At 46.1% G+C, this 19,234-nt stretch overlaps 1 protein-coding gene across 3 annotated transcripts in view; it reads right to left on the bottom strand.

The window, feature by feature from the left end:
• The window catches only part of EIF4E3 (eukaryotic translation initiation factor 4E family member 3), a 122,753-nt gene extending 104,244 nt beyond the window's left edge, over positions 1–18,509 (bottom strand). For 2 of the 3 annotated variants that reach the window (XM_055260637.2, XM_063630747.1), the window contains exons 1-2: positions 18,278–18,509; positions 3,224–3,296 (exon numbers count right to left, since the gene is read on the bottom strand). In XM_055260637.2, coding sequence (XP_055116612.1) covers positions 3,224–3,296; positions 18,278–18,453 — 249 coding nt within the window. In that variant the 5' untranslated portion in view covers positions 18,454–18,509. The remainder of the gene's footprint in view (positions 1–3,223; positions 3,297–18,277) is intronic. The other variant, XM_055260638.2, reaches the window with a different exon arrangement.
• Positions 18,510–19,234: the final 725 nt, after the last annotated feature.

Genomic DNA, 19,234 nt, shown 5'->3' with positions numbered 1-19,234 from the left:
ATTTAAGTCTCACAACAGCATGACAAAATTACCATCACAATTATTTCCATCTTACAGATGAGTAAACTGAGAGTCAGACAGGTTATATAACTTGTCCAAGCTAATAAGTGTCACATATGGGACATCAACCAAGGCACTGTGACTACCCTAGCCCACACCCTAGTCAGGTAACTGATGGAGCTGAGGGGTAGAATCCAGTAACACTTAAATAAAAGCTGGCCACATCAGAGGGCTAAGTGCCAAGCATTACTAAGAACTATATACCATCTCATTTAATTTTCACTCTACCTTAGCGAGTAGGCACTATTACTACCTCAGTTTTACAGATGAGAAACTGAGGGAGCAGAGGCAGCTGAGACAGAAAGGAATTTCCTGATCCTTAGGGCAGTGTTTATCAGCCATTTTTTTCACTGTTGCCCCCTTAGGCCCTAAAAGAACCCTTTTTCTAATCACCTATGACGAAATTTTAATATCACAGAGACACCGTATGTTTATGGACTCCATGGACATCTATGCTTTGTACATAAAAGAATGAGATTTGTTCACTGATCTACTTCCCCTGCAAGAATGAACTTTGGCCCCCACTGAGAATGTGCAGCCTACAGAATCCTTACAGGAGCAGTCTGTTGTGACTCAGGAAAGTGGTTCATTTATTAACTTCTAATTCATTCTTTTTTTTTTTTTTTGGGGGGGAGTGTGTGTGTGAGAGAGACAGAGTCTCACTCTGTCACCCAGGCTCCAGGGCAGTGTAACCTCGGCTCACTGCAACCTCCACTTCCCGGGTTGAAGCAATTCTCCTGCCTCAGCCTCCCCAGTAGCTGGGACTACAGGCGCCTGCAACCACTCCAGGCTAATTTTTGTATTTTTAGTAGAGACAGGGTTTCACCATGTTGCTCAGGCTGCTCTTGAACTCCTGACCTCAAGTGATCCGCCCACCTCAGCCTCCCAAAGTGCGGGGATTACAGGCAAGAGCCACCATGCTCGGCCTCATTCATTCATTCAATCCTTCAATATTCATTGAGTGTAAAGGACCAGACACAATAATATAGTGCTGTATGATTCCATCAATATAAAGTTCAGTAACAGAATGAATGTAATGTGGTAGAAATAAGAATAGTGGTTGCTTGGGGGATGGAGGCTGGCAGGGGCACGAAGAGACTTTCTAGTGTAAGGGAAAGTTTTTCTTCTTGATCTGCATGATGGTTGTATGTGCGTACCCTTGTCAAAATTTATACTTAAGAAATCTACATTTACTGTATATAAATCATATCCCAATAAAGTAGTTTTAAAGAAAGTATTTCCTAGTATGTGCCTGCCTGGGTGCTTTAAATTGCTCCCTGAAGACCCTAAAATGCTGTGGATTCAGGGGCGCTACCAAATACCCTGGGTTATCTCGCCGGGTCAGGAAAACCAAGCCAATCCCCTCATCTGACTAGTGTCAGCTCCGGAACCCCTTGCATAGCCCTGATGATCTAATGTCATGTGGGTTGGGAAAAGTCTAATGAGACCCCGAGAGCCTTTACATGAGGACAGGCCTTCAAATCAAGCGCTCTGAGGATTATAAAATGGCTGCTGGGAAAAGGTAACAGAAGTCCCTAAATCCACAGAAGAGGAGATGTGCAGGGAGGCCTCCCAGACTGAGCCCGTTGATTTCTCTGGACAGTGGCCCTCGTGCTGCCTTGCGATGCTGTCTGTACTTGGCACTGCACAGCAGCACTGCTGCTCTGCTTCCCACACGCTTATGTCACTTCCCCAACGACACCAGAAATGGCCCAGTCAGGACTGTGTCTTCACACCCGGCTCACTGCCCTTGGTAGCCACACGCAGCACCTTGCAATCAGATTCCTGGGACTTCATAATTATGCATGCCAAATTTTTTGAACCAGATACTGGGACCACAGCCTAAAAAAAAAATGGATCTCTATGCTACTTCTGCATGTAAGAGGCTGCCTAAGAGACACAATCTAGATGCAGATCTATTGGAATTTCTAAGACATTAACAGATTTAGGGATACAACAGGAAAGCTATTTAAAATCTCTCTCTTCTAGAAAATTCATGGACATATGGTAAATGCAACTCTGAAGCAGCCACAAAAGCCTTATTCTCTACCTGCACCAGCCCGTTAAACTAGAAGACAGGAAAAACTGGATAGAATCTGCTATTAAAGAAAATAGAAATGGGATCAATTAAATCAATCAAGTTTTTTCTTTTTTGAGACAAGGTCTTGCTCTGTTGCCCAGGCTGGAGTGCAGTAGTGTGAACACAGCTCACTGCAGCACTGAAATCCTGGGCTCAAGTGATCATTGTACCTCAGCCTCCCAAGTAGCTGGGACCACAGATGTGTGCCACCACGCCCAGTTAATTTTTAAGGAAACTGTTTGTAGAGATGGGGGTCTATGTTGCCCAGGCTGCTCTGGAACTCCTAGGCTCAAGCAATCCTCCCACCTCAGCCTTCCAAACTCCTGGGATTTCAGGTGTGAGCCACTATGCCTGGCCAGTTGTGTTTTTTCAGTTGTGTTTTTCCAACTGCACCATCAGAGTTAGATAGAGAAAGAATAGAACTAAGAGCCTGCATTCATTGAGAATCTGCTATGTATTAGGTATTCCACTAAGCATCGCATAAACATAATCTTATTCAATCTTCACAGTAACCCATGGAGGTAGGTGCTACCATTAGACCAATTTTACAGAGATGAAAGGAGTTGATCCATGCCTAATTTAGGACGATGGAATTGCGAAGTGAAGTAGGAAACCAAGCAGAGACTCTCCACCTTCATGCCCCACACTATCCTGCTCTCCCCATGTGACCTCTAAACCTTTAATAACCTGCAGGGAAGGTGCCACTGCCTCTCACTGATGGGGAACAGAGGCACAGAGAGGCAGTGGCAGAGGTGGAGTTTGAACAGGAACACAGATAAAGATCGTGAAAAACCTTCACTCTTAACCACACTGCAGTCTGCCTTTTGTGCGGGTCTATGAAAGGTTTAGGTAGTAGATAAAGGTTCAGCAGGTGGCCAAGAGCAGAGCAGGCCACCTGACTGTGTGCTCAGCTGGCCCTGGGGTGGACTTGGTCAAGGGCAGCTGTGCCAACCTGGACCCGAAAGCCAACTCCAGAGCAGAACCCTGGACAGGGGCTGCCAGCACAGCAACAGATTTCAAGGTGGGTGATTAGGTGTCCCACATGTGCCGTGTTAATTCAGTTAGTCCCTCTCTTGATCTTACCTGTACTGTCTGTACTGTGTAGATTTTCCTCAGATTTGATGCACACTCAGCTGCTGTGGCACCAGGGAGGGATCTAGGCAAGCAGGAGCAGGACAAAGACACAAAACAAGCAGTCAGTGCTCACAAAACAGCCCACAGTAGAATCCTTCAGGTCTTCCTAAAAATCAGGTCTCAAACCACAGGATTGGACATTTGGGGGATGCTAGTTGGAATTTAAAATGTGAAATCCCTACTTTGTGAAGCCATGTGTTTGCTTCTCCTAAAAATCAGCAGATTTATTCTTGGAAACTTAATAGAAAAAAAAAGATAAGTATGTATTAATAAGAAAGGGAATGGACACCTTAAAATCACATTTTAAAACATACCAAAATAACCTAATGATAACCAAGCATTTTCTCCAGGACTTTAGATGAGAAACTGCCTATTGTACAGATGACAATAAAAATGCAGTGTCCTGGCCTGGTGATATGTTTGAAAACCTGTTAGTAACTGGGTGGTAAATATTCAAGCACTCTTGAGAAACAGAGTGACCATTTGCCTACTTTAAGAAAAGTCAACTCTGGTTTCATATGAATTTGCTGTTACCAAAACACTTGCCTTTAGAAAATACTCTCAGTTCTTTTCGCTGGCTGATTTAATTAGCTCAGCTGAACTTTATGGTCAGACTGCATTAATCTTTAGTTAGCTATATGTTCCACTAGATGGCAACATACTACAGGTTTAGTCACCAGAAACACTGCAATTTAACTGGTTTTACCAAGGACCATTGCCTGGGATGGTAAAATGACCTGTCCCATCAAACCTTAGGAGTTCAAGACTCTCAATTCCTGCCACCTTTTCTTTCTCTCTATATTGAATTAGCAGTTCATGCTCAAAAATGTTGGGGTACAATTATATCAGCCTAAGATTATGTTTCATCACACAAATAATGCATGAAAGCCCACATCTGGTTGTTGGTGAGAAATAAGAAGCTTGCTGAGAGGAGAAAGTACCTCAATCACAGCTGACCTACTAGGATCCGGAATCTGTAAAAGCAATGCTCTTTACCAGACACTGATCCCAGAGACGCTGCCCCCAAGGACCCTCAGTATGTTGTACTTCCTGGACAGTTGCTAAAACGCTGCACACTAGAGACAAAACTCACATGAGCTCAGAGGTGAAGGCAATGCCAAAGGCCCATGCCCAGGCTGGGGTAAGCACAGCAAGGACTACAGTCCTTGAACTATGAACCAGTGAATGCTCCCTAAGAGTCGAACCTGAATATCAAAAATGCATTTCTGGCCAGCCGCGGTGGCTCATGACTATAATCCGAGTACTCTGGGAGGCTGAGGCAGGTAAATCACTTGAGGACAGGAGTTCGAGACCAGCATGGCCAACATGGTGAAATCCTGCCTCTACTAGAATTATTAATACAAAAATAAGCCAGGAGTGGTGGTGCTCACCTGCAGTCCCAGCTACTCGGGAGGCTGAGACACGAGAATCACTTGAACACAGGAGGTGGAGGCTGCAGTGCACCGAGGTCGGGCCACTGCACTCCAGCCTGGGTGACAGAGCGAGGCTCTGTCTGAAAAAAACAAAAAATGCATTTCTGAATGCCGCTTCCTTATCAGAAGGTCACTAAAGAAGCACAATCGGCCGGGCGCGGTGGCTCACGCTTGTAATCCCAGCACTTTGGGAGGCCGAGGCGAGCGGATCACGAGGTCAGGAGATCGAGACCACGGTGAAACCCCGTCTCTACTAAAAAATACAAAAAAAATTAGCCGGGCGCGGTGGCGGGCGCCTGTAGTCCCAGCTACTTGGAGGCTGAGGCAGGAGAATGGCGTGAACCCGGGAGGCGGAGCTTGCAGTGAGCCGAGATTGCGCCACTGCACTCCAGCCCGGGCGACAGAGCGAGACTCTGTCTCAAAAAAAAAAAAAAAAAAAAAAAAAAGAAGCACAATCACGGACTAGTTTGGGGGAAAACAAGGGACTTCCACTGGGCAGGTGCAGTCCAATAAAGAAATCTACTGTAAAGCACTGAATTTACAACTCCATTTGCTGGACATTGTTTTAGGAAAGCAAATCCACATTAAACACCATGACTGCATTTTGTTGTTGTCAGACTTTAAGCCTAAAATAACTATGTCGAAGAGTGTGGCAAAGGATGAAGTACTCAATCAATACCTTGCTAATGACAGTTCATACCTGGGCCCCTGATGAAATACATCAGTCCACGTGGATTGACTGGGCTGTAGTTACTGAAGTATCAACTTGGATAGATATAAAGTTGGCTATTTAATGTAGGTTTTATGTCTTTTTCAGCTTTCATTATTTTTTAAATGAGGGGAAAAAAACTTTAAAACTCTTAAACTTTTTCTGAATAGACTCTTAGCATGAAAAATATATCACTTTAACATGAAAATACAACTTTTCTTCCTTTAACTGACTGCTCTACTACATATGCCCAGTAAATACATTCCTGGATCGCCCAAAGCACATAGGAGAGTATACACAGGGCTTCTTCCCTGTGTGTGTGTGTGTGTGTGTGGGGGCGGGGGGGGGCGGGGTTTGGGATTCTAGGGCCCAAAGTGAGGAAATATACTTTTGCATTCTTTTTTCATTCAAAAAACTGTGTATTTCAAAAAAAATTTTTTAACTAATTTTTCAAGTTCACTTCAATTTGAAACAGTTTATAATGAGTATAATTTAAATGTTTGCTTCACACAGTATTATGTCAATTTTAAGCAAATACAATGTGAGGATAATACCATTTAACCTAGACAAAAAAAAAAAAAAAAAAGCACTGATGAAAATTTGTTATATATGGTTCTTTTTAAATGCCTCTGTCTCCACAGTCTGCTCTTTACTTGTATTCCAGTGCAGGAGATAATTGTACCAAGTTACGCAGGTCCCCTCAGTTTCATTATCCAGGTTTTTCGAAGAAATCACGTTTCCAGAGGCCCTAAAAGGACTCTAGAATAAAATAACAACTAGGAAGTACTTATTAGTGTAACACAACAGTGTCAGTGACTAACACGTAGGTGCCGAATTCTTGCTAGTGTGCTGAGCCTCTGACCTCCGTTGAAGCACTGAATCCCTGCAATCCTATTTACGCAGCTGTCAATATTATTTATCACCATTACAGGTGAGCAGTCTGCTGCTTAGAGAGGTTTGGGAACTTGCCCATGGTCACAAATATGTGATTTGAATACAGGTGACCCATTTGTGATTTCCTGCTCTTCACCCCTCACTGCTGAGCTGCCCATTCAAGCCATATATACACTTGCCTTTTTAAGCGGAGTTTTACAGTTGACTCTTTTGGTACATTTTCATCAAGGCCACCATTTTTGCTGAATCCCATTTTTTTTTTTTTTGTTTTTGGGACAAGGTCTCACTCTGTTGCCCAGGCTGGAGTGCAGTGGCACAATCATAGCTCACTGTATTCTTGACCTCCTGGGCTCAAGCAATCCTTCTGCCTCAGCCTTCCAAGTAGCTGGGACTATAGGTGCATGTCACCACAGCCAGCTAATTTTTGTATTTTTTGTAGAGGGAGGGTCTCACTATGTTGCCCAGGCTGGTCTCAAACTCTTGGCCTTAAATGATCCCACTGCTTTAGCCTCCCAAAGTACTGGGATTACAGGAGTGAGCCATCACCTCAAGGCCTGAACACCATTTTTAATACAAGACTGTATTCATACAATATTCTGAGAAGAAACAATATTAAAATAGTCTTTCCAATGGAGCAGGGTAGGGAAGATCTTCACAAAAACCAAAAGGATTACACTCAACAAGAGCTCTATTTTAACAGACTAACACCTGATGATACTGATGTATTGGGATCTGAAAGGACATATGGGCTGGGTGCAGTGGTTCATGCCTGTAATCCCTGCACTCTGGGAGGCCGAGGCACTTGGATCACCTGAGGTCAGGTGTTCGAGACCAGCCTGGCCAACATGATGAAATCCAGGCTCTACTAACAACACAAAAAAATAGCTGGACGTGGTGGTGTATGCCTGTAATCCCAGCTACTCAGGAGTCTGAGGCAGGAGAATCGTTTGAACCTAGGAGGCGGAGGTTGCAGTGAGCCGAGACTGCCCCACTGCACTCCAGCCTGGGAAACAAGAGCAAAACTCCATCTCAAAAAAAAGAAAGAAAAGAAAAAAGAAAGGAGATATGTCAGGCTCCACAGAAACCCAGTTTCCTAATTTCTTCATGGAGGAGGGTGATTCTGTGATCTCAAAGATTCTTTCCAGCTGATGGGCACCCTTCTGAATATTCAGGCTTCAAAGTAACAAAACAGTGATATCGCAAGTACTGATGGTAGTAAATACTTGGCCGGCCAGCAGAAGGTATGGCATCCTTTTGTGAGCCAAATGTGACTCCAACAGTCACTGAAAAACACCAATGTGCCTAAACCTCATGCCCGAACTTCATACTTGTTTAACAAGCAAAATTGGGCCATATCCACAGAATCAATTTCAAAAGAGCAAATAACTCGAGATTTTTAAACAATGTGCCCTGTAAACAGGTCAGTCTGTACTGGACTTGCTGATTCAAAATTGAGCTGCAGCTGTATCATCTACGGTTACCGTTTCTTAAAGTAGCAGTGCAAGCTATTCATGGCAACCCTGCAGCCTTGGCAGCCGGCAGTTACACCTCTCTTCCCTGTCACCTGAGTAGACATTTGTAGCAACTGAAGGTAAATGTTTGTAATGGATGTCAAGGAAGGAAACATTTTTACTGGTATCACATATACAGTCTATTCCCTTAGCTTGAAAAATCTTTTTCTTTCATTCATGTTACAAACTTTCCCTTCCCAGCAGAACCCTAGTCCAAACCCTGTCTCCACAGACCAGGGGTGCTCATCTGAGAGTGATGTTGTACCCCAGAAGAGACTTGGCAACATCTGAAGACATTTTCGGTTGTCATAACTGAGGATGTGCTACTGGCATGTGGTGGGTAGAAGCCAAAGGTGCGGCTGAACATCCTACAGTGCACGGGACAGCCCTCACAACAGAGAATCGCTCTGGCCAGAACGTCCACGGTGCCCATGCAAAGAAACCCTCCTGGCAATGTGTAACAAACAGTCTCAGGGGCTTTAAAATTTATTTAATCAACAAAAATGTTTTGCACACCTTTTGTGGCCGCTGGGGACACGATGGTGATCATTCTAGAAAAAGGCCTTTTCCCAGAGTTTATGTTTTAGAACCAACATCCCTCCTCTCTCGGAATTCCCCAGGCTCCCAAAGGCAAAGAAACAATGTTCATATCATTTTTTTAATTCTCCCGGGAGGGAGGAGGTGGGAAAGAAAGCTGAGAGAGGAACATACATGCCGATAATGACCATTCCTAGTAGAAGATACAGGCAGAGCTGTGGAAAATCACAGAACCCAGGAATCAGGACCCTGGTTCGGAATTTTCTGAATCATACGCCGCCCTCCCACGGTATACAGCTAGAGCTGAGAACACAGCAATGGAACAATAAATGTCCCTCAATGGATCAGGTTAAAGAATTTCAATAGTTCCACCAGGAGTTTCCTCTTTATTTAATAATATTAATGTAATAATGGCTCCCTTTTATTAAGCATGTATTATATGAAAGGGTTTTGCAGATATTATCTCTAATTCTTACAGCAATCCTGTCAGGTTGGTTTCACTATCCCCACTTCACAGATTAGGAAACTGAGGCTCAGTGAACTTGTTTTTAAGTAGCAGGTCTGGGTTCTTCTCCTGGTCTATCTGGCTCTGAGGCCCATGACCTTCCTCTTAAACTAGGCTGACTCCCAGTAATAACCGAGCAGTCATTGTCAGCATAGGTGTCCCATAGCATATCTTGTGTCATATCCCTCCTTGGGCCCACCTACTTCCTGCCTGTCAATCTTGCCTCCCCACCATACATCTAGCCACACTGCTGGCAAAGCATAGAGGGGGAGGTGCAGGAGAGAGCTAGATGCCACTAGAATCCCTGGCAAAAAAAAATACCCCAAATGTAATATAAATAACATGATTCAGGAAGAAGTGAAGTGCTGGAAAGCATTTTATCCTTTTTTTTTTTTTTGGAGACAGAGTCTTGCTCTGTTGCCCAGGCTGGAGTGCAGTGGCGCGATCTCAGCTCACTGCAAGCTCTGCCTCCTGGGTTCATGCCATTCTCCTGCCTCAGCCTCCCGAGTAGCTGGGACTACGGGCACCCGCCACAACGCCCAGCTAATTTTTTTGTATTTTTAGTAGCGACAGGATTTCACCGTGTTAGCCAGGATGGTCTCAATCTCCTGACCTCGTGATCCACCTGCCTCAGCCTCCCAAAGTGCTGGGATTACAGGCATGAGCCACCGCACCCGGCCCATTTTATCCTTTTTCTTATTCCAGAAATGCTGGGCTCCCAATAATTGAAAAGACCACATATCATGTTGTACATGCATACATGATCTCCTTTAATCCTCATTAAAACACCTTAGGTAAATAATAGTTGCAACCCCACTTTAAACATAAGCAAACTAAATCTGAAGGTGGTAAGGTAACTTGCCCAAACATACACCATTGGTTAGTGGCAGATCTGGGACTTGAACCAAAGGTTACCTGACAACCATGCCCTTAGTCATTAGCCTAAACTAAACAGCTCCTGTATGACCAATATTCAGCCTGGCACCCTCATAAAAACACTGCACCAAGCATGACCCCAGCTGTCCTGCAGCTTACAATCCTCCATTCAGACTTCCCAAATATGCCTTCCCCATTAAACCCCACTTTTAAAGATACAATTGCTGCAGCCTAAGCTCATTAAGAAAGTTCATGGAGACAGATGCCTCTGTAAACACCTAAGGAAATTATCTTAATCATTACCTGGCTATCTTTTATCAGACCACAGCACCACTTACAATCCATATGTACGCCTAGAGACGCTTCTTACAAAGCAAAGAAGCTGAAAAGGTTTCTTCGAACCCTGCCGCATCTTTGCCACTCAAAGTGCAACCAGGCAATGGGCAGCATCACCCGGGAGCTTGTTAGAGCGGCGGTCTCCAGGTCCCCATGAGACCTGCTAAATCCTAGGTGATCTGTATGTACATTAGAATTTGAGACATGCTGGCCTATGTCATCTAAATCAAGTTACCATAAGAAATGCTAACTTGGAAAGTAAAATCTAATGAACTACAGCATCACAAGACAAATGTAAAAATCACTATTGTCACAAACGCATTTGTCATCACCCAAAGACATCAAGAAGAAGTTATCCTTACATGTGAAAGACAGTTCTGTAAAAGCACTTAAATATGGGTTTTCAGGCAAGGGCTCTCTTCTTTTCGCAGCAAATTCTGAGGCAGGGAGTCCTTGGCTTAATCATCTCCCATGAAACTGGCTCTTGGTTTCCTTATTTGTAAAATTAAGAGGTAGAGCCAGGTAACCCCTTAAGTCTTGTCCAGCTCCGATATTTTAGGATATGAGATATGAGAGAATTGTGTCCTATCTGTGTTCATGCTCACAGGAAAGCAGTGTGCAGTGGGGTTAGGGACACCAGGGCTTGGAGTCATACGGTCCTAATTCAAATCCTGTTTCTGTTCTATATTGCTGTGTGACCTCAGGCAAGTTACGTCTCTGGGCCTCAATTTTCTTATCTGTAAAATGTTGCTGATATATCCTACTTCAATAATGTGAGAATTTTATGGATAATTATGTACAGTACCTAGTCCAGTGCTTAACACAAATGAGTGAACTGGAGTTCATATTAACAAGTTAAAGTAGGAAAAGATGTCTGAAACAGTATATGGTACAATATATCCAATTACTCGATACACATGCCCAATACACAGGCACACAATAAATGTCTGCTGAAAAAACCAATGATGACGATATTCCATCTTATGTGAGAGGTAATTTTGTTTCAGCCAAGAGAACCCACCTTAAAGGGGAAGACTTTAAAGGCAGAGTTACATCTTCTAAATGCCAGTCTTCCTCTTGGATTACAACACCGGGCTCAGCTGTCAGAGGGAAAATTTGCACAGCCCGGTTACATGATTAAGTATGCCCCTCGTATGCCACTCACTCCATTAAAGATGATTTCATTTTAATCACTTTTAGATAGATCTGTGGCCTGCGGCTATACCAGCTTCCTGTCTGATCAAGAGTCGCATACAAAAATGGCCCAAGCCCTATTACTGACAGTTAATAATGCATCTACTGAAAATATCTACATAATTTAAAGGTTTTATTTCTGCATGTTTATTTGATTTTGCTTTCTCCCTGCTTTCCTATGGTCATTCTTGGTCTATCTTACAGCTCTTTGCCAGTAGCAACTGGGGCTCCTTTCATCTTGAGATATATTAATCCTTCAGTACATGCAGGATGGGTAGAGAAGTACAGCAGTGTTAGAGTTTACAACAAAATTAAGAAAGACCAAGCTGTGAACCGTTCCCATGACAGATCACTAAATTGTTGCCATGTGCCCTGGGTTTGGAAGTAAGTAAATGGTCTCTGTAATATTAAAAGCAGAAATGTTTTTGAGCAGCTAGTGCCAGGTAAGGACCAGAAACTTTTCTGAGTGAGGATGTGAAAGGCCCTCATACTTTTCTGCAAGAAGCAACCACTGACCTGAGGTAGAAAGGCTAGAAGTACTCTATGTTAGGGCCTTGCCCTGCCAGATGTTCTCAGAGGACCTTTACCCCTCACAAAAAATAAAATCCTGGGCCATTTAGAGTCTACAGGTTCAGGAGGGCAAGTGAGGGAAAAAGACAAGAAGAGTTCAGATGCCAGCCACTCTCTCCCTGTCAACCATAGCCCTTCCATCCAGTCTCCTCCCCAACCTAGTTCCAGTAGGCAACTCAATGAACAACGATGACTTTGGGGTCCCTTTTGTCAAGCTCGCCCCTACCTTCCCATATCAGATTTGTTATTATGGAACACACCATTGGAATGTATTTTGAAGTACTGCACCCTTTAGGGTGGGTCGCTCTAGAACTCAACACTTCTCAGAATTCTTCATTGATACTATTGAAACATTCTGCATGTGAGATATCCCTCCTGCGAGGACATGGCCCAAGATATAGTCATGTTTGCAATCTTATAACCTGGAATGGTGACTGGTAAATAATATGCTCAAGTGATATGATCAATACATAGAGCAGAACTCTGAAGTTTGGATATCTATGGTACTTGTTACAAATCTACCTTTCACCACAGAGATCTGAATGAGTAGGTCTGGGGCAGAGTGGGGAGCCTGTATTGTAACAAGCACAGCCAGGTGATACTGATGGGTGGATGAGGGAATACACTTTGAGAAACACAGGCTTGGTGGAGCTAAACCATGATTGGGTGGTGTTGGTGACAGTTGTATATGATGGCTCACCTTTCTGATAAAAAAAAAAGTCTGAAAATACTCACTCAGCACCTACTGTGTACCAGGCACTGTAATGTGCACTCCCTGGAATCACAGACATGAGGAAGTTAAATCTATCCAAGGAAAGGGCCAGTAGTCTGACGTGACCAGGAAGAGTGGACAGACTGAGTGGTATTGTGGAGTTGAAGAGTGGTAGGTGATAAGGTTTAAGAAGAGGTGGGTTTGGGCAGGGCACCTCTAATCCCAGCACTTTGGGAGGCTGAGGTGGGAGAACTGCTTGAGCCCAGGAGTTTGAGACCGGCCTGGGCAACACAGTCAGACCCTGCCTCTACAAAAAATACAAAAATTAGCTGGGTGTAGTAGCACATGCCTGTTGTCCCAGCTACTTGGGAGGCTGAGGTGCAGGGATTGCTTGAGCCCAGGAGGTAGAAGCTATAGTGAGTCATGGTTGCGCCACTGCACTCCAGCCTGGGTAACAGAGAGAGCCTGTCTCAAAAAAAAAAAATATATATATATATATACATATACATATATATATATGTATATGTATATATATATATACACACATATATATATGTATATATATACTCATATCTTATATTTTAAGAGGTGGGTTCCACTTAAAAAAGGCAATATATGAATGTATACCATAATCCGTAAGTCCACAGTTTTCCTTAAAAAAAAAGGTAGGGAAACTTTTATTGAAACTAAAGGGGTCTTTTTATATATGTACGTATGTACATATGTATGTATTTCTAGAGGCGGGTCTCATTCTGTCAACTAGGCTGGAGTGCATTGGTGTGATCATAGTTCACCGCATCCTGGAATTCAGGCTCAAGCAAACACCTAGGCTCAAGGGATCCTCCAGCCTCAGCCTCCCAAGTGGCTGGGACTACAGGCTCTTGCCATCATGCCCGGCTAATTTTCTTTTTAAAATAGAGACAAGGTATTGCTATGTTGCCTAGGCTGGTCTCACACTCCTGGCCTCAAGAGATCCTCCTTCCTCAGCCTCCTAAAGTGCTGTGATTGCACGGATGAACCACCACATCCATAAGGGGGCTCATTTCTAAAAACAAACAAACCACCACACCACCACCCTCAAAGCTGCTCTGGTAGAAGTAGTGGTGGAGATCCAGAATCCATACTGTCTGGATCACACAACTTCATAAAACAGGCCCTCTTAGGTGGTAAGAGACATAAAGTAAAAATCCACTGCTATGGCAGAGGAACGGGGCAAAGGAGTTTTGGAATGGTAAGATAAGGCATATGTTTAGAAGGCTAACCATGCCAGCCCAGGTGGGGGATGCCTGGAGAGGGGCAGAGCTTGGGAGAAGGCAGGAAGCTAAGAGCCGGCTAGGAGGTAACTGGAACTAGACATAACCAGAACCTGCAGAGAGAGGGCATGGAGAGAGGAAAACGGCTTAGACTTGGAGCAAGTTTTCCCAGGGGAATTAACAGTATGAAATACAAAACTGGATGGAGTAGGGGGCTTGAGAGAAACAAGATTCAAGGATCAAATGGAAATTCCAATTCTGAAAAACTGGAAGTATGGCGGGATGGTTAACCAACATGTGGTCAGCACAAAAGAAAGAGAATGGAGAGAAATCAGCTCAGTCACTAAAGAATCAGTACTGCATTTAAAGTGCCTGTGGACTTCCTTAGCTTTCAGATTTGTGTCCAGAACTCCAAAGAGTGCCGAAGGCTGGAGATGGAGACTTGCAAATGATTAGCAGAGTAATGGAGCCACCACAGGAGAAGGTGAAGTCACTGCAGGTAGAATTCAACAACACCCTGCTCAGGGTATTCAGTGCGGGCTAACTTGTGCTAGGCTCCAACCCAGAAGCTACGGACAAGGCATCCGGGACGAGAACTCTGCCCTCGTGAAGTTTACGTCCTAGTGGAAGAAGACAAGCCAATGGTGGTAATGCCATGGAGAAAATACAACAAGGTCAGGGGCTCGGGGTGTGTGTGTCAGGATGCTTGTGCTACTTCATAACAGTGGTCAGGGAACATAAGATGATTTGGCTGTGTCTCCACCCAAAATCTCATCTTGAATTGTGATCTCCATAATCCCCATATATGTCAAGGGCAGGACCAGGTGAAGGTAACCGGATCACGGGGGTGGCTTCCCCCATGCTGTTTTCATAATAGTGTGTGAGTCTCATGAGATCTGACGATTTTGTACGCGTCTGGCATTTCCCCCACGTGCACTCACTTGGTCCTGCTGCCCTGTGAAGACGGTGCCTGCTTCTCCTTTGACTTCTACCATGATTGTAAGTTTCCTGAGGCCTCCACAGCAATGCGGAACTATGAGTCAAACCTCTTTCCTTTATAAGTTACCCAGTCTTGGGTAATTCTTCGTAGCTGTGTGAGAACGGACTAATATGGAAGGTCTGAAAAGGTGACGTGAGCAGAGGCTTGAAGGACAGGAAGGAGCAGGGCAAGCACTAATGGAGGTGGAGCACTCCAGGCAGTAGGGGGTGTCAGCGGCTAAGGTCCCTGCTTGGGATGATGGCGAAAGAGCAAGGGGACCAATGAGCAGAAAGAAGGGCATGGCAGGAGGGAGAGTGGCAAGGGAGAAGAGGGTCCTGGGTGGGGCAGGAAGAGCTGCAAAGCTTTATGGGTTACTATAAGCCCTTTGGCTTTTGCTCTGGGGGTGCGGGTGGAAGGTGGTTATAGATGACTCTAAGATTTTTGGGCTGGGCAACTGGAAGGATAGACTTGCTCTTAACCGCTCTTATCTGAGATACAGATAGAAGGAAGCAAGTTTGGGAAGGCAGTTGAGGAGGTAGTTCAGTACATGTTGAGTCTGGTTGTGTATTACATTGGACATCCATGCAGACAAAGGGGAAGGAGCACTGGATCTAAGAGTGTAAGGTTTTGAGAGTCACCAGAATTCAGGTGGACCTGAAAGCACTGTGACTGGATGAGATTCCTGGGGTAAATGGCGCAAAGAAGAGGCCCGAGGCCTGAGTCTTGTGGGAAAAAACTCAGAGGGGAGGGGGTCACCATAAGATCAAAAAGAAGCACTTAGAGACACATAACCCAGAGTGGCTTCCAAGAATCAAGACAGGATAGTTTTAAATGTCCAGAAAAGGGGAGAAAAACTCTTCAGCCTGTACCCCCAATCTAAAATTACCTTCCTCAAATGCCGAAATCCTTAGCCATACAGTCTAATTTTTTAACCAAATAAGGACTTGTTGGAGTTGACTATTAAAAATACTAATAACTATATCGAGGACTTCTCCAACTCATCCAGTGAGGGGAATGAATTTAGGTTTCTGGCATCCCAACACAAAATTCAGACAAGCTGCTCCAGAGACTTTTTGTTGGGGTGTGGGTATGGGGAGGGGTTGGTAGCTGGGGAGCATGGTAATGACAGTGTTAGTAGTTTATGCTTAGGAAGCTCCTTCTACCAGCTGGCACCTGTTAGGTGTTGTACATCATGTCTCTCATTTAATCCTCAGAACCGCCCTGTGAGATATGGCCTATGACTATCCCATTTTACAATGAAAGTGAGGCTTGGGGCAGCTAGGTGGTTTGCTCATCAGCACACAGTAGGCTGGAAGGTAGGACAGGCCAGGAGGTAGGACGCCAAAGGGGAGTTTTAAGTAGCAAGAGGCCTTTGCATGCTATGGAGCTCAAAAACCGATGTCATCTTGCCAGGCAGACATTGGCTATGCTGCAGGGAAGGCTGCCTTGGAGGGCTCTCCTGGGAACCTCACCAGTCTCTAGAATGTTGTTTACCTGGGGAGAAAAGTTACTAATGAACTTCTAGATCATAATGTGTTCATAACCTCAAGGGGGAGGGGCACCCTATATAAAGATAATGGGTTCCCAGAGAAGTAGAAAAAGTTCAATAAAAATTATGAGATGACTGATCGGGCAAAATGAATTCATATGTACAATATTGGAACTCATTTTAATTTCTAAATTAATACAGCCATTTCTATTAAAGATCTGTACACTGTGGCAATAATGTATTTCATTTGATGATCGACCTTTAGAGAACAAAAATGTGTAAATCAGTAGTAAGATATAGTTTGTGTCTTCATTAAAGTTACTATAATTTTAAGCTACTAGTCTTAAAAGATGGTGTTATCTGTAGTATTGACACTTTAGACCAGTCCTTAAAAGTGTTGTTCCTAAATGTAAACTAATTTTAGACCTGTTAAAAAAGAAACTATCTTGACACTGTTTCCACCAGTCAGCAGTATTCACAATTTAGACCACAGGTCCAGGTTTAACACCTTGAAAACAGATACCAGGTAACAATAGCACAGTTGCAGCACACCTATGAAAACAGACACGATTTCATTCTGCTAAGGTCTGCCAAAAGCACGCTTGTTATGACAGTATAATGCTCTCTTAGCATCCCATAACGAAAGTGAAAATGTTTTGAAAGAACGAAACTCACTCCATCTCCCCCACCCCCAACTTTTTTGGGTCTCCGGCAAAGAAAATGGCAGCAAGTGACAATTCTTACAGACGGGTGCTATAAGAACCCAAAAGGAAAAAAGAAATGAGCTTGTCTTAACCAAAAAAAAAATGAATATCACTTTAAAAAAAAAATCTCGCAGTCATTTTATGCAAAGCCTTTTAAAATCAGATTTGTGTGTACCAAGCAAACTTCTCAGAACACTGCCACACATTTCTTCCTAACACTTAGCCAGAGTAGACACAGTTTCATCAAAATTTCCAAATGCTCTTGGGAGAACCTTGAGGTGTCATCATTGGGCACCCACTGCAGTGCAGACACTAAGAAGGGGCTTTGCATTCATCCATCTATTCATTCATAACAATTTCTGGTGTTCTTACTAGGGACAGGCACAGTTCTAGGTCCAAAATGTCCAAAAACAAAAAGCCACTGTTCTTTTATCCTTAATTGAGGGGAGGTGTTGAGGAGCTGGGGAGACAGACTGAAAGTAAACAAATTCATATACAATAGAATCCGGCTGCATTAAGCATTAGGAAGAAAAAGAAGGCAGGGCAGGAGAATACAAAACGATGGAGCAAGGTTTCTATTTTAGATACGGTAGTCGGGGGCCTTTCTGAAAAGATGGCACCTAGGTTGTCCCCTGAGAAAGCCATAATTCACCCCCTTCCTGACAAGGTCAGCTGCTGCTCGTTATTGAATCTCCAGCGCATAGCAGGTGTGCGGCTCCACTGTAGGTGTTCAGGAAATACCTGCCCAGTGGATGAGGAAGAATTGGAAGAGGAGTCCACGGCAGCAGCGGCCGGACAGTGGGTGGGAGCGCCCGCCGTGCAGTAATCATTGCACCACCGCACACCTCCCAAGGGATGGGCAACTTTTCCGAGCGCTGTCACAGCTGAGGTCGTGTCCTGAGCTCCCAGGCGCCCCGCGGGGTAAGCAGGACAGCCCTCTCCCTGCAGCAGGGACGCGGCCACCCCCAGCTCGCCCACCCTCTCCCACGGCCCTGCCAGCACGCCGCGTTCCGCGCAGAAGGGAACAAGGGGTGGAAAGTGTTGCCGAAACTTTTAGGGCTGCGCTGTCCTCCCCCGGCCCGGAGACGAGGCCGCCGAACAGCCGCCCGGCGCGGCCCGAAGCTGGCTTCCGACCCGGCGGGGCGATCCCGGGGCTCGCAGGCGGACGCGCGGCGGGGCCGGGGTCTGTGCCACAGCGGAGCGGGGCCGGGGCGAGGGGCCGCGCCGAAACAAAGCGGCGGTGGCGGCAGGACTCGGGTCGGGGCCGTGCGCGGCGGGCCGCGGGCCCCGCGCCCCCTCACCTGTCGAGCCAGAAGGTCCAGGGCGAGTGCAGCGGGACCCCGCCCGGCTCAGGCTGCAGCGCCGACAGCTGCTGCAGGCCGAGCGGCGGCTCGGGGGCGGCGGCTGCGGCGGCGGCGCGGGACCCCGGCGACTCCCGGGCCCCGGCGGGGGGCGCGGCGGCCGGGGGCAGCGCCATTTTCTCCGCCCCGCCTGCAAGGCCGGCGGACGCGCGGACCTCGGGGCGAGCGCGGCTGAGTCACCCCCGGCCCCCGCCCCGCCCCGCCCCGCCCCGGGCCCGCCCCGCCCCGCCCCCGGCCCGCCGCCCGCCGCCCGCTGCCCGCCGCCTTCAGGGCCTGGGACCCGCGCGGAGGGGCCGTGGCCGCCGAACAAAGACAGACCTACGGAGGGATGGGGTGCCGATCCCGCTCAGGCGCGGGTCCCGCGTGGGGGACCGACGGCCTGGCCTGGAGTGGCGGCTGGGGACGGGCTAGAGGGCCCACGGGGGTGAGAGGGACCGGGGAACGGTCTGCGGGCTGACTCTGCAGCCATGCAAAAGGGCAGCGGGATGGAGCGGCAGGCTAGGGACAGATGGAGGGATGGATGGGACAGGGGATGGAGCCCCAGACCCACGTGGTGCGAGGGAAGGAGGGATGGACAGACATACCAGCAGTCAGAAGGATGGAGGGAAGGCTGGCAGATGGCTGGAGGAGGGAAGGAGGGATGGAGGGCAGATGGAAGCACAGTTGGGTGTGACAGATAAATGGAGAGGGGAACCGATGGCCAAATGGATAAAGAGACTCCAGTGCCCGCGAGTACAGAACAAAGGGCGAGACAGAAGAACGAACAAGAGAACCACCGACTGAGGCATGAGGTTGGAGCAGGTGGGCTCTCTTAGTGAAAGCAGACTTCCTAACTCCGCTGATTTGAAGGGGCCAGAGCCCCCATCCCAACCTCTGGAGCTACCATATGACCACAGT

Source organism: Symphalangus syndactylus, chromosome 21 (genome assembly GCF_028878055.3).
Source record: "Symphalangus syndactylus isolate Jambi chromosome 21, NHGRI_mSymSyn1-v2.1_pri, whole genome shotgun sequence".
NCBI lineage: Eukaryota > Metazoa > Chordata > Mammalia > Primates > Hylobatidae > Symphalangus > Symphalangus syndactylus.
This window is presented reverse-complemented; position numbering and strand designations above follow the sequence as displayed.